Source organism: Oryza glaberrima, chromosome 2 (assembly GCF_000147395.1).
Source record: "Oryza glaberrima chromosome 2, OglaRS2, whole genome shotgun sequence".
NCBI lineage: Eukaryota > Viridiplantae > Streptophyta > Magnoliopsida > Poales > Poaceae > Oryza > Oryza glaberrima.
Window position 1 is genome coordinate 21,131,634 of NC_068327.1, and position 14,982 is coordinate 21,146,615.

At 43.5% G+C, this 14,982-nt stretch overlaps 3 protein-coding genes across 3 annotated transcripts; 1 reads left to right on the forward strand and 2 right to left on the reverse strand.

The window, feature by feature from the left end:
- Window positions 1-352: 352 nt before the first annotated feature.
- LOC127762386 (uncharacterized) lies at window positions 353-2,464 on the reverse strand. The gene has a single exon (XM_052286887.1). The coding sequence runs from the start codon at window positions 2,354-2,356 to the stop codon at window positions 509-511; it is 1,848 nt and encodes a 615-aa protein (XP_052142847.1). The 5' UTR covers window positions 2,357-2,464; the 3' UTR covers window positions 353-508.
- A 3,135-nt stretch (window positions 2,465-5,599) lies between these two features.
- Window positions 5,600-11,560, forward strand: LOC127762385 (CLP protease regulatory subunit CLPX1, mitochondrial-like). Its single transcript, XM_052286886.1, has 15 exons — window positions 5,600-6,424; window positions 7,277-7,338; window positions 7,479-7,579; window positions 7,717-7,800; window positions 8,596-8,642; window positions 8,731-8,805; window positions 8,877-8,954; window positions 9,436-9,492; window positions 9,888-9,958; window positions 10,065-10,164; window positions 10,294-10,398; window positions 10,546-10,608; window positions 10,686-10,808; window positions 10,913-11,056; window positions 11,140-11,560. Exons 1-15 carry the CDS (start codon window positions 5,684-5,686, stop codon window positions 11,212-11,214), a joined length of 1,926 nt encoding a protein of 641 aa, XP_052142846.1. The 5' UTR covers window positions 5,600-5,683; the 3' UTR covers window positions 11,215-11,560.
- A 621-nt stretch (window positions 11,561-12,181) lies between these two features.
- Window positions 12,182-14,855, reverse strand: LOC127762389 (uncharacterized). Its single transcript, XM_052286889.1, has 6 exons — window positions 14,570-14,855; window positions 14,353-14,406; window positions 13,518-13,591; window positions 12,983-13,100; window positions 12,826-12,884; window positions 12,182-12,537 (listed from the first exon to the last, which is right to left on the reverse strand). Exons 1-6 carry the CDS (start codon window positions 14,699-14,701, stop codon window positions 12,459-12,461), a joined length of 516 nt encoding a protein of 171 aa, XP_052142849.1. The 5' UTR covers window positions 14,702-14,855; the 3' UTR covers window positions 12,182-12,458.
- Window positions 14,856-14,982: the final 127 nt, after the last annotated feature.

Below are 14,982 nucleotides of genomic sequence, written 5' to 3' on the forward strand. Positions count from 1 at the left end.
ACCAAGCACCAATGTTATTGATCTTTTCCAGTTTGAGTTCATAAGGTCTGCCATGAGGCCCATGACCATCATGTAATTTGCAACCAGGGAGACATGCTACTGGAATCATGTACTTTTATATCAATGTTCTATGCGTATAACCCATCATTTGGAAATTGGAAGTGACACTTATAATTCTGAAGTTACGCGAAATCTTCCATGCCCTTGTTTGAGTTCTGACCTGCACTATCTGATCACAGCAACCAAGATAACTTTCAGATAAAAACTACCAAATCCGTGATACGCTTGATTGATCAGCCTTGTTGGTTTGGCCTTTTTTATATGGGAGTTAGCAACGCGATGATTTCTGCGTTGCGTCGCATAATCTGAAACAAAAGCAGGTGTCGTGTGCTGTACATTGCTATTGACAGATGAATGGATTGTAGAAGTTAGTCTGCACAGGGCGTTATTTGTTTATCATCATTGTAAAATACTAAATTTCATCTTTCTATCAGAAGAAAAAAAAGAACTACATTTCATTTGATTCCCTCGGCCTCCGAGAGTTGTGCAATTCTGACGTTGGGCGTAGCGAGTACCCGTCTCCCCTGCGTTGTCCTCCATTTCGGCTCATCCTGTAGCTACCTTCCTCACTGCCAACTTCTCTGTTGCTGTCCATAGCATCCAACAATCTCGCTGCTTCATTGCTACCTCTCGATCTCCCATTCATGTCATCGATGTACTCTCTGTTGCCAATGTTCATCCTAGCTCCACTCTTTCTTCCCGGCTTCCATTTTGGCTCCTCCAAGTCTGAGGCGAAGCGATTAACAAACCGATCTCTTCTTCCATCACCATCGTTGCCCGCTCCACTCTTTCTTCTTGGCTTCCATTTTGGCTCCTCCAAGTCTGAGGCGAAGCGATTAACAAACCGATCTCTTCTTCCATCACCATCGCTGCCCCTCATGTATCTCCCAGTCCTCTCCCCATTGTTGGTATTAGCCATATATTTCGGCTCTGGTCTATCTCTGCCATTTTCGCTTCGATTCAGCCTGTTCTGAGCTTTCCATTTTGGCATCAACTTGGCATCCATTCCGCTGTCTGAATTTGAACCAAACTCATCATCCGTCCAACCCTTCCTAGGAACATTCCTACCGCCTTCGTTGGGGGGATTCCACCTCCTAACATCATTCGTTGTGTGCCCTCTAGTCGTGGATCTCCATTTTGGTTCAAAACCATCGCGAGTTACCTCAGAGTCGGAGAAAGAACTGCCATCCACCATTCGATCCTTCCCAATGGTGCTACTGCCATCGGTGTTCATGGCCTTCCTTCTCCCTGCAGGACGTTTTCCTCTACTCCCGCTATTTCTGTCTTGCCAGCTTTGACCAAGATGATATTCACTTGTGCCTTCTGGTTCCAAAGAGAAGCCATTGCCACGCTGATCCCTAATATTGTCGCTACCGACGGCCATAGAGGTTGTAGCTTCCCACCTTGCCACACCACCTTCCCTTCTATCTCTCCCATCCATTGCTCTTTGCTCGGGTCGAAAATCGACATCTGCAATGTCCTCCAAGTCGGAGATAACATTGTCATCGTTCCATCCAGAGTCGCTAGAATTGTTATCGCCACCACGATCCAAGTTACTCACTGGCTCCCACACTCCACCCCTTTCGATGTACTCAACCGCAGGCTCACGGTAACCACCAACACCACGCATTTCCTTCTTGGCCGCATTCTCACGAACACCTTGCAGGCGGTGGCGGTGACTCCGGTCCGTCGCATCGGCAGGGTTACCGCGAGCAGCCAGTGTGCTCTCAGGGCCACTATTGACAAGACCGTAGGGCTGAATGCTATGGACTGAGCCCTTGGGGAAGAAGCGCGCGGAGGCCCTGCCGGTGTCCGGGGCCGCGAAGACCCGCGGCCCGTCGCGGTCGTTCCAGAGGTCGACGCCGCCGGGGCGGTGGAAGCGGTCGGCGAGCGCCTTCATCTGGTCGTCCGCCGCGACGGAGAGCAGGTTGGGCGCCGCCGCCGCCGCGGCGGAGTCGGAGGCGTCGGGGTCCCAGGGGCGCTCGAGGTGCGCGGCGGCGTCGCGGAGCTCGGCGCGCTTGCGCATCTCGTAGAGCTGGCGCTCCCGGGCGAGGCGCGCCTTGAGCAGCTGCTTGGCCTTCCTCGCCTGCATCCGCTTCCACTGCCACTTGGAGACGCCGCCGGGGAACGTGCGCGGGCCGCCGCCCATGCGGATGGCGAGGTCCCCGCGCCGGAGCGGCGCGCGCGGGCGGGCCTCGCAGGGGGAGGGGACCCGGAGTCCGCGTGAGGAGAGGGAGAGCGAGTGGAAGGAAGACAACGGCGGCGCCGCCGCCGCCGCGGCGGCGAGGAGCGGCATGGTGGCGCGGCGCGAGGCGGGGATAGCGGCAGCGGAGAGGTGGAGTCCTCTCGACCACCTGAGGCGGAGGAGGAGAGAGATAAGTGGGAGGATTTTTTTTTTTTTTTGCTTGCTATCTGACGCGCGCGCGTCACGGCCTCAAGCAGCAGGTGAAAGCCTTCCGCTCACCCAAAAAAAAAAAAAAAAAAACAGCCTCTTTTCCCCTCCATTTTTAGATGCATGGTTGATCTTGGCTGCCTAGTACTCTCGTGATAGCAAGTGCAGAACTTTGGTGGTAATGGTTCGTATCTGTACAATTCGGTACTTGTGGAGGGCTTTGTTTGTTTCTCTCCTCAAGAATGGTTGCTTGTAAGTGTAGGCTGTCGTGTCGTCTTAAATGGCAAGTTTGGTCAATACCTTGTGTCGAGCTCTGTCCGTCGTGGTAGCTTAGGATAGGTTAGCTGTTAGTGTGGTGTGGTAGTTATGGTTTTTTACTCAGTTTTCCTTAATTAATTGAGCACGGTAAGGTTTGATTCCGTTTTCTTCTTAAAATGGGATATATTTTTCTTAAGAGTAAAATATATCAGCGGTCCTTAAACTTGTCAAGAGGTTTCACTTAGGTCCATGAACTTGCAAAGTGCACATCGAGATCCCTAAACTTGGTTTATTGTATCATTCCGGTCCAAAGCCGCGTTTGACTGTGGTCTTACCTACGTGGCACACCACGTGGACAATGACATGGAATTTTTTTTATTTTTTTCTCCCTTCTTCCTTCTTTTTTCTCTTTCTTCCTTCTTTTTTCTCGGTGCTGAGAGGCGGCATGAGGGGAGGGGTTGTCGCAGTGGTGAAAAAAGAAGGAAGAAGGGAGGAAAAAAAATTCCATGTCATCGTTCACGTGGCGTGCCACGTAGGCGAGACCACGGTCAAATACGACTTTGGACTGGAATGATACAATAAACCAAGTTTAGGAACCTCAATGTGCGCTTTGCAAGTTCATGGACCTGAGTGAAACCTTCCAACAAGTTTAAGGACCGCTGGCGCATTTTACTCTTTTCTTAATATAAAACGTCGGCAACGGTATGATCGTTAAAAAAAAAAGAATGGTTGCTTGTAGAATGGCTTATTTATGTTTAGTTAGGATGGTGTATGAGTCTATCATTGGAATGAGTAAAATTACAGGTTAACCTAATCATTTTGAAGCTGTGATGATTAGTTGCATGTTAGTTTGCTTGAGTAGTGTCAGTAATGTTTTTGGCGTTTGTTTGTATTGCATACGTGATCCGCAACTGGGGTGTGATAAATCTGTGCATTTACTGTTGGAATCCATTACATGCCACCACACTGTATTGTTCGACTGAATACCAAACTGTATTACGGTTTGAAGCCAGGTCAGGTTCTGCTTCTGTTCCATCCAAATTCTGATAATTATTCTGAAGGATTGGCTTCAGAGTTTTCAGCATCTATCATGACTCACTGAACTCGGTGGTTGTTGGCTGTAGTCACCATTTTGCATTTCTGGTATGTATAGCCTATGTAATCTATGCAATAAAGCATCTCAATGGACATAGTTATAAGCAGAATCACAGACAGAATAAGGAATTTAGTGTTTGAATTCTTCAGAGATACTAGTTTTACTATGTCAATTGGTAATCACAGAACTGTCTCTTAACGCGGTTTTGCATCTACAGGACAATGTTTTAGCAGAGTAAGGATAATGATCCCGGACTGCCATAATCGACTTGGAACTGCACTTTTAGATCTGAAAGCAACTCTGGTACTGCGAATGTGAAATACAAGCTGCTACTAGTGATATTCGAAATTTGCAACCATTTTCTTCTAGGTTAGGTTTTTTTTTAGGATGGAGTGAGTATGAAATATTGCTTGCATGATTTACAGTCTCCATGTCAGTTGTACGGACTTGTAAACAACGCCATGTGCAGATTAAGTAAATTCTTACTCTATGTCAGTAGTCGCTGCTTAAATAGGAGTACTGGTTAATCTGCAGTTCTGCACGTTTGAGTCATTTTTTATTAAGTACTGGAACATTGGCGGAACTGCTGGTCAGGGCCGATCCTATAATTTCGAGGGCCCTAGACGAAAACTAATCGTGATGGCTGTCTAAACTGTATATAAAATTTTATGATATATATAGACGCTAATTTTACTTACAAAACGAAAACAAATACATCCATATATTAAATTTAACATGTCTGGTAATTATTAAGAAATAAAGTCGACCAAAATAACAATATATTTGTAACTTGGAACTAATATCATTATTCATTAACTTAATGAAGAATAGAACCCCATCATATCCATTGCTTCCCATGAAAAAATATTTCTTTGGGCATTTCTGATGCTAAATCATCAAGAACGGTATTAAGATCAATAGTGTCCAAGATATCCTTCTCAATTGAGGACATAGCCAAGCCATTTAACATTTCTTGCGACATAGTTGATCTCAAACAGTTCTTCAAAACTTCAAAGCTAAAGCTACCGTCACAGGCACAGTTAAGAGAATTCGATAGGCAACTGAAACATTTGGATAGGAATTTGCATCCATAACAAACTTCAGAATCTCAGGCACGGACATCGAAAAATCTAGCAAACTCACTTGCAACACCTTTAATTCTGAATAAAAATCAGTGATCTCAACATCGGATGAGGTACTAGACTATTAGTATTAGATGTTGGCCCCCCACCATCGTAGGCCCCCGGCGGTCGCCTCGGCTGTATAGGGCCAGGGCCGGCCCTGTTGCTGGTTAATCATTGGTTAATCAGAGATAGTCATATATAGTGTTAAAAATGTTTAATCAGATATGATTAGTCGGACGACGAATAATTGTGAGGTGTGATGCTGAAATCTTCGTTTCTGAAGAAGGATCAACGCAGCATAGTTTTAAATCCACATGCAAATTAACTAGAGCTGCAAAATTCGACCTTGTGGAATCCAGACGGAATTTACAAATTACAAGATTCTTGGAAAACGAAAATACTCCCAAGAAAAGACACCGGCACGAATCTCGAGGTCAGCACGAAGCCAATGATCTAATCCAACCGCGCGGAACCCCTCCTTATCTGATCCCGAGATTCCTCTGCCCCCGCCGTCCTGGAATCCCACGTATCCCTTCCCACCACGTAAAAAAAAAAAAATCCCACCAAAAAAAAAACCAACCAAACGAGCAAAAAAAAAAAAAGAAGAAAAAATCAGCTCGAAAAAATCGCTATCCACACCCCACAAAGATCCCCACGAAAAACTCACACACACACACACACACACTCTCTCTCCTCTCTCTCTCTCTCTAGACTACACTTCCCCCAATCCGCGCGAGCTCAACCTCCTCCGCCATGTCCGGCCTCCTCCGGTGGAGGCGCCTCGCCGCCGTGGCCACGCGCGCGGCGTCCACCCTGACCGCGCCGGAGTGCTGCTCCCCGGCGGTGGTGGCGCCGCCGCATCGGCGCGTGCAGGAACGGCGCAAGTGGGAGGGCCCCACCTCGTCGTCGTCGTCGTCGTCGTCCGACGAGCACGAGCCGCGGCGCATCCGCGCGGAGGCGCACTGCCCGCGCTGCTCCAAGCACATGGACATCCTCTTCTCCCACCGCGCGCCGCCGTCTTCCTCCGCCGCGGCCGCGGGCGGCGGTGGGTACCAGGCGCTCAACCTCTGCCCCAACTGCCGCAGCGCCTACTTCTTCCGCCCCCACCTCCTCGCGCCGCTGCAGGGCACCTTCGTCGAGATCGGCCGCGTCCGCGCCGACCTGCTCCCCCACGACGCCGTCAGGGCCAGGGGCGCTTCCTTCTGGGAGGCCATCCGTGGGAGCTCGTCGTCGCGGGACGACGGGGACGGCGGCGGCGTGGCCGTGCACGTGCCGCCCGGCCCGCCGTTCCACCCCAACCTCAACGTCGTCCGCGTCGCCGGAGGCGGCGGCGGCGGCGGGGGAGGAGGAGTAGCAGGTGGTGGCGGTGGTGGTGAGGAGGGTGCGGGGAAGGACGGGTGGGGCGGGTCGAACCTCGGGAAGGATTTGCCTACGCCCAAGGAGATATGTCAGGGGCTCGATAAGTATGTGATTGGGCAGGACAGAGCCAAGAAGGTGAGGAAATTTTCTTCCAATTTTGTTGAATTTGTTCCAGTGCACTTGTCTCGGTTATTATTACACATCCTGATTAAAATCGGTTAGCTCGTGTAATAAAAAACGTGAGGTCTTTGTTGAATTACATCGTATCTAGTTCTTCGCTTGAGAGACTCCTACGCCGCATTTCGTTTGTTTATGAGTCGCGATGGCAGCGAGATTTAGCAGCAAAGTTATTGAGCTGGCTGTGTTGATTGTGATAATGCTTTGGGGCTTTCAGTAAGGAACAAGATTTACTTATTGGTCTCTTAAGCTATCTGATAACATTGATATCTTTGCAAACTGATTTTTTTTTAATCAGGGGCTCAAGTGAGCTTCTACTGGTTTGACACTATCAAAGAATGATTCAGAACTTGATTTATTGTTTAGTCAAAATTGTTCTAATTTTCAGTGGATGAATCACTTCTACATGTCTACTTGATAGCAAACATGTATTTTTTTACAAAACATATATAGAAAATTGATCCGGACTGCTGATGGTGCCCACATTCAAATAAATCCTTATTTGCACACACTTATCCTTGGTCTTCATTATCCAACCTAATACACTTCAGATTCCGTACATAAATTTACTACATATAGTGTAAATGAGAGCGGTAAATCAAGTGTTGGTATTTTCTAAGTGTCACTTTTTTTCTCAATTTAATATATATTTGTCATGACTTGCGAAAAGTTTCACCTCAATATATGTTCTTGTTCATCAAACTCAGATGATAAGTCAACTTCAAGTCTTTTGCTTAGTGTTGCATTAATCAACAGTAACACCTCCATACTTTTGATATGTTGATCTCACACAGCCTGTTAAATCTGCAGGTGCTATCTGTTGCAGTGTACAACCATTATAAACGAATATACCATAAATCGTTACAAAAAGGGTCAGTTTCTTTCTACCACCTTAGTTGTTCTTCTCTTGTTCTTGGAACGATGAAGCTTGTTTATTCTTGCACAAGAACAATTAGGATCGATGCATATCATTCAGTGACTAATTATGTGGTATATAAGCTAAAACAATTAGGTCTGGAGCAGATTTGGGTGGTTTTGATGGAGAAACTGATGATGACGATGGTGTTGAACTAGAGAAAAGCAATGTTCTATTAATGGGGCCTACTGGCTCAGGTAAGCATTTGCCACCAAATTCAAAGTTGAATGCTGATGTAATGGGAACTATCAATTATTTCTTCTACAATATTAGATCAACTATAACAGAGAGGGCACTCAGCACTGTTTGTTTGGATACTTTGTTTGTTTCACAGGTAAAACTCTACTTGCTAAGACATTAGCTCGCTTTGTGAATGTGCCATTTGTAATTGCTGATGCAACAACATTGACACAGGCAAGTCTTTACTAACTTTTAAATGCATAATGTCCAAGCACACATCTTTATGATTTGAGCTCATTACTTGCAAAAGTTAAAATGGTGAAGCCATTAAACTATGGAAAGATCCATTATATGCCACCACGTAACTGTGAGTTCAACATTTGCCCACTGGATGACTGCATATTCCTTCCACGAACACCTCCTGACTGGGGTGAAGAACATGAGTGAAAAAATTCCACAGCCGACCAACTATTGGCTCAAAGTTTATACCCGAACTTCATTTAGTTGCATACAGCGGCAATGAAACCACCTCCATTACCTTTGCATTGGCTACATGGCTTTTATAAGTATGAGCTGCCGCTTTGAAACATGATGATGGGAGATGGACCAGACTAATGTAGGTCTGGCTTGGCAGCAATAGAGAAAATGGGAGAACAGCATGCAGGGCATGTCTGTTAGCTCATGCTCATAGGTGCTAAATGGCCTTGCTACCTTAACAGAGAGCAATCAGACTGAGAGGACAGAGATTTCATAGAAGGAAGAAATTGAATCCTGATACCATGGAGGAACACACAATTATTCATTAGCAGTTCATTAAATTCAGTTATTCAGTGAATTTCCCTTGGATTAAACAGCAACAAGAAGTATTATATACAGCCACCAGCCCATTTGGATTAAGTTCAGAGTGATATTGTGAATGATCATTCATTTCTATTTGCTAGCATTTGCAATCTTCATCAGTTATTTTCCCATTTTTTTAGTATCATCTTAGTTCCAAAAGTAAAGCTTAACTCCTGCGCCTTCCTGCAGGCAGGGTACGTAGGAGAAGATGTAGAATCTATACTATACAAGTTACTGGCGGTATGGTTCTTAACTCACAAATTGGACCTGCTTATTCTCTTTACATCATGCCTTTGAAAGTGATTTTGGATACTCTATTTTCAATCAGGTGGCAGATTTTAACGTGCAAGCAGCACAACAAGGGATGGTGTACATCGATGAAGTTGATAAGATCACAAAGAAGGTTTGTCTTTGTTAGCTGAATCAGTATGTCTTCCTTGGTGACATTAATCAGCTGATGTGTTCAACGTGCAGGCTGAGAGCCTTAACATTAGTAGAGATGTCTCAGGTGAAGGTGTCCAGCAGGCTTTGTTGAAAATGCTGGAAGGCACAGTAAGTGGTTTGCATTGATCTCCTGATGGCCCGGTTAGCTTATGTGTCATTTGGCATACTGAATCACAATATATAAAGTGAAACCTTAATAAGCAGATATTTCTTACCCTCTACTCCTCTAGGATCTCTGTGCTTTGGAACGGATTACATCATAGGTAGCATCCCCCGGCAAATGAAACAACATAGTATTAGTAGTGTGCATGACTGTTCAGCAGTACTGATGCATGATCCTTTGCTCTATGCTGGAAATATTTCAGTTTTGAGTTTTTTCTTGTGATATTGAACACATATGGTACAAGTCATCAAGTTAAAAAAAAATGGTAATCCATCTAGTGACCTATTTAAAGGGAACTCCTTTTGCTTATTTGGCTGAAATATGTAGTGTTATATCATATGATCTTTCCAGGATATTTTACTTTTAAGCAAATCAGAACACACATGGATGTCTTTTGATATTTTTGTGAAATGTTGATATATTTAGATTGTCAATGTCCCTGAGAAAGGAGCAAGGAAGCATCCTCGCGGTGATAATATACAGGTACTGTCACAGTTTATATATTACAATCTTCAACAAGAAATATTTAGCCTTTTTGTGTCAGAATAATTACACCATATCATTTTTATCTTCTGCTGAATGATAGCCCCAAGAAAAATATGGCAAGATAAGAGTTTTGGGTGTTCCATGACTGACAATAGTAATAGAGACAGCAATTCCTTTGTCCAAAATATACTCTGGATAGGTCTAATCCCAAATGCTGCTTTATACGAACATACTATTGTTCCTTTACACCATAAATGCCTGGTCTAAACTAGCGTAATTTCAGATTACAAATTGCCCAGTAAAACCTTGAGTTTGTTTTTCTACTCGTTCAGTGCTTGTAGTATGCACGCATGCGTTAACTTCAATTGTATAATGGTCTTCATGCCATACAGATAGATACAAAGGACATTCTTTTTATATGTGGTGGTGCTTTTATTGACTTGGAGAAAACTATATCAGAGAGGTATTGCATATTGATCTTTGAGACTTAACTATTGGAACAATTGTCTCCAATGTTTTCTCAATCGTCATCTAATGCATTTGCACCTGTTTTATTTTTTTAAAATCAGGCGGCAAGATTCTTCTATTGGCTTTGGGGCACCTGTCCGTGCTAACATGAGGGCAGGTGGCATCTCAAGTGCTCAAGTGACATCATCCTTGTTGGAATCAGTAAGCACCAAAATTCTTGAGTTAACATTTTTTGGAAACCTCCTTTGTTTAAGGAGAATGCATGTGTGAATTCAATGATTTTGCTGTGTAAAACCTTAAATCTAGGTGTTTAAACTGTTCATTTCTTAGGTTGAGAGTGGTGACCTAATAGCATATGGACTTATTCCGGAATTTATTGGACGGTTTCCTATCCTTGTTAGCTTGGCAGCTCTAAACGAGGACCAGCTTGTTCAGGTAATCCAATCATGTACTGTAATTTTTTTTCTACTTAGCATCATCTTGTGATTTAGTTATGATATCTTACCATGATAAAGCTTATAGAATGCTGTAAGATATTTATAGATTTTACCATGGAGCACTGATACAATCATGTTCTGTTAGGTTCTCATGGAGCCAAAAAATGCTCTGGGTAAACAATTCAAGAAATTATTCAGCATGAATAATGTGAGTATATCTGTAATAGAACCATGCAAATTAATGTCTCCTTGGTATCTCATCTCAACCCCAACTGTGGCTTTCAGGTCAAGCTTCATTTTACAGATGCCGCACTTAGAATAATTGCCAAGAAGGCAATGTCCAAAAATACGGGTGCACGTGGTTTAAGGACTATCCTTGAGAATATTCTCATGGATGCTATGTATGAGGTTTGTTATGTGACAAATTTTCTTCCTTTATATTGACTTTACAGTGTAGACATAAACTCAATGAGGCTGACACCGTTCTTTTTGTGTTTTGCTGTGCCTTGCAGATTCCAGACGCAAAATCTGGTGAGAAGCGAATTGATGCGGTGGTTGTAGATGAAGACGCAGTCGGAGCAGTGGACCAACCTGGCTGCGGAGCTAAGATCCTTTATGGCGATGGTGCTTTTGAACGTTATCTCTCCCAGATAAAGGTAAGGATTCTTAATTCTACAAACTGATGGATGCATATGCATATAATCTCCAACTATAATATTCCTTGGGGAAAATACTGCAGGTAGCAGGGGATGCAGCGGGAAGCGAAGCGGATGGAGAAGCCGAGCTTTCCTCTTCAAGAGCCATGGGGATGTGATTTATTGGTTCTCACATCTCCTGTATAACCCTGTAAAATCTAATCCCAGATGTAATAATGTAAGTATTAGCCTTGTAAAGGAAAATTGTGTGTAGTGCCTATTGCTAGTTAAAAAGGCTCCAGCGCAATGTTCAGCACCCCCACGCTCTTTACTTAATTTGCAGCAGGGTTTGGAAAGAGTATATAGCTCAGGGGATATTTATGGGTGTCGTACAGACGCCCCTGGTTGTCATGAAAATGTAATGTCCAAAGAATTGTGATGACTGCTGATGGATGTAAAAAAAACTTAGAAACAATGAAACGCATTGAAAGGGGGAAGGAAATGCCAATAATGCTGTTGTCAAAATGTTGGTGTTGTTCAGTGTTTACGTGATAGTGGAGCCCATTTTGGAAAGGCAGAGGAAAATCTGGAATTTTACAGGACTGAAATACAAATCTTGTGGAAATGACTTTTATATTTTGCATGTTTCTCGATCCATGTTACTGAGTTCTTTATACTGCAATTTCTCGATCCAGACAGACTAGTCTATGAGCAAGTTTAATAGTACAGCTCACTACTAGCTCCAATTTATCTATAGCTAATTTAATAGCTAATTCATACAATGGTTGCTTACTATACAATTAATATATGGTCCCACCTGCCATATACACACTGCGTCTTGGAGTCCGTGCTGCAGCTGGCTACAGATCTGTAGCTCGCTGCTCCTCTCTCATCTTTTATCTCATTAAAATATGTTTATAGCTAGCTAATAGTCTGCTATTGTACCTGCTCTAAACAATATGACGCATATGGTCATACATATATACTCCGTAGCTAACAAGTTATCATTAAGATCGTAACACAAGAAATTGAAGAGTTATCAGTTATCACCAACGCTTAAGGTCTGCCTGGTAGAGCTAAGCCAAACGAGATAAATTCCAAAGTTGCACTCTGGAAGAAGAGTAGCAGGAAAATCCAGGAGCAACCTAAGACAATCCAAACAAACTGCACGGTAAACGTTCGAATGCGGAGTGTAAGTGGTTACCATGTACAAATGTGGGGAAGAAGGGGGAGAAGTGAGGAAAAGATGACATGATCTCTGAGCATAAGACGCACAAATCCGTGTGTCTTCACAACATCAGAATGACTACACAGGCTAATCGGAGAAGATGACCCCCACTCCACTTCTCCATCAAAATACACAGTATATTACAGATATATCATCTATGCGTCCAGCAACAACATGTAGATCAGGATGGTCATTCTAGAATTCAGTGTCGAAGCAAGACGTCATCACCTTCGAAACAACCGAGCGTGCAAAGGGTATATAGCTTAGACTGTACCTGCAAATACCAACATTTATAGCTTGAGAATAGCTCTATCCCTGTGATCGTGCGACACTTATTTTATATGCTGCTATCCCATTTATAGACCGTAAAGTGTTTCAGCCCATGTTAAAGAATGAGGCAATATTACTTTGGCGATTTACAGTATCATCTATTCATATACAGAAAATTAAAAATACAGTATGAAACATGTTTGATCGGCTGGCTAGCTGGAGTCAAAAGTTATGCCATTATCGCAGTTAAACAGATGACTAAAAATCATCCAGTGGAAGCTATTCAACTTACCAAACAAGAGCACCAAATTCCAAGATAATGGCAAGTAGAGTCAGCAGCTTGCTGTGCACCTGTAAATAAAAAAATAGAGCCATTTAGCATATTATACAATTAAATTGAAGCATGATACAAAACTAATTTACACCTGTTCAATTTAAAATTGTCTTACAAAGAGAGCGCAGAATAGAGCAATTATGATGCTTGCAATGTATACAGCAGTTGCATATATCCGCACAGAATCAAGCATCATATCAAATTGCCTTTTGGGACCTATAAGAAACGCTGTACTGCCAAACAAATGATCCCATCATTAGTTGACATGAGTTATTAAAAATTTGGTGGCTTCAAAGATAAATACCTAGTAGAGAAATGGTAGAATATTAGAGTTTTACAAGCATGTACATATAGTATTTTTGTAAGGAAAATATCATACCATGGCAAAGTTAAAGTACAGGTTAACATTTATGTAGACATAATTCAACAAGTTGAAACCCCATCTATAAGAAAAGAAAAACAAAGAGCATCCAAGTTGAGAATATGAAGAGCAATAGAGTTTGTACATTTGCATTGATATGCAAATGTGAACAGTACACCCTTATTTCTTGAAGTTTACATCATTCTGATTTTACTGGTGTCCAAAGGCATTAATAAAATAACTTGGAAATAGAGTAAGATGGTATATTAAATGGAACTTTGAAACAGACCTTCCAAGTGCCATCAAATTGCCAAGGGTGAATGTTACCCCAAATTTCACAGGATTGAAGAAAACAAGCATTGACTGCAATGATGGAGATAAAAAATATCAAATAACCCACAGTGGCTAGAGGGAAATGAAAATCAAACACAACAAAAATTGGTAGACATAGAAAATCTGAAGAACAACCAGCAATATAATAAGAACATCCTTTAGTAAAGTTACCCAAAAAAAAAAGAATAGCCTTTAGTCTCAAACAATCTAGGGTAGGCTGCAGGAACTAGGCTAGAGATGAAACCCAAGTAAAATGTGAAGTACAATCATGGATATATTATTGTGTGTTTTCTTGTTCTGCCACAGCTAGATCATCAGAAATATCATGTGATACAAGTATTAGTACTACTAACTGTTGTACGTTGCACGGAAATTGCACAGCTTCCAACATTTGAGGTATTTATTTGCGCTCCCAAAGGTAAAAACAGTAACATAGAAAATGGTTTGAGAACTTTATGTTAAAAAAAGCATGGGGAACAATTATGCACCCTGTCCTATTGAAAAAGGATGGTTACTGCTAATTGTGTGAAGCATGTCTGCAGCAGTAGTAATAACTAATATAATAATAATCAGATATATTGAACTGAGAGTCCAAGACCAAAAACGCAGCATTACGATAACTCGAACAACATGAATCAAACTACGGCTGCATAACATACTGCAAGGATGAAGTATCGTCAATCGTCAGAAAGCATGGAATCTCATTGCTCCCTACATTACTTTGTACTTAAAAAAAATCACCCTGAAGTGGAAACGAACAGATATGTAGAGCATCAAACAGTGAAACTTACCAAGAAGGTGCACGTCAATCCGGCAGCCAAGCATATCGCGAAGCCGTACAGCCTCTGCACCGAGATTCCAAAAACAAGCACCAGGATTTCAGCACGATCAGTCAACCGCATTTGCTAGAACAATCACTACTCGCGTCGCGTCGACCAGATCTGAGCGAGGAACCCGGATCGATCCGGGCTGGGTTGGTGGGGTGGGGGGTGAGGGGATGGGGCTTGCCTGGGTGGTGGTGAGGGCGCAGTTGCGGGTGACGTCGTCGAAGAAGGACTGCTCCTCCGGCGCCGACTCCTCGTCCACCTCCATCCCCACCAGCATCCTCGCCCGCTCCAGCGCCCCCCTCATCGTGTCCATGCCCCCTCGCCGCGCCGCGCCGCGCCGCCCTCCGCCGCCACCCGCACAGCCGGAGCAGAGCTTCCTCCGGCGAGCTCCCCCACTCCGGTACTCGACAGCGTCGGCCGCCGATCCCGAAATCCAAAAATAAATAAATAAAAATCTCTCTGAAATTTCTCCCTTCTCGAAGATGAAGACGACTCGACTAGTAGTCACTGTGTACAGTGGGGACGAGAAGTAGACTTATTCAAGCCGCAAAGCTTAGTGGGCCCAAACTTCTCGCGTCTCCTTCTCGTAGTGGG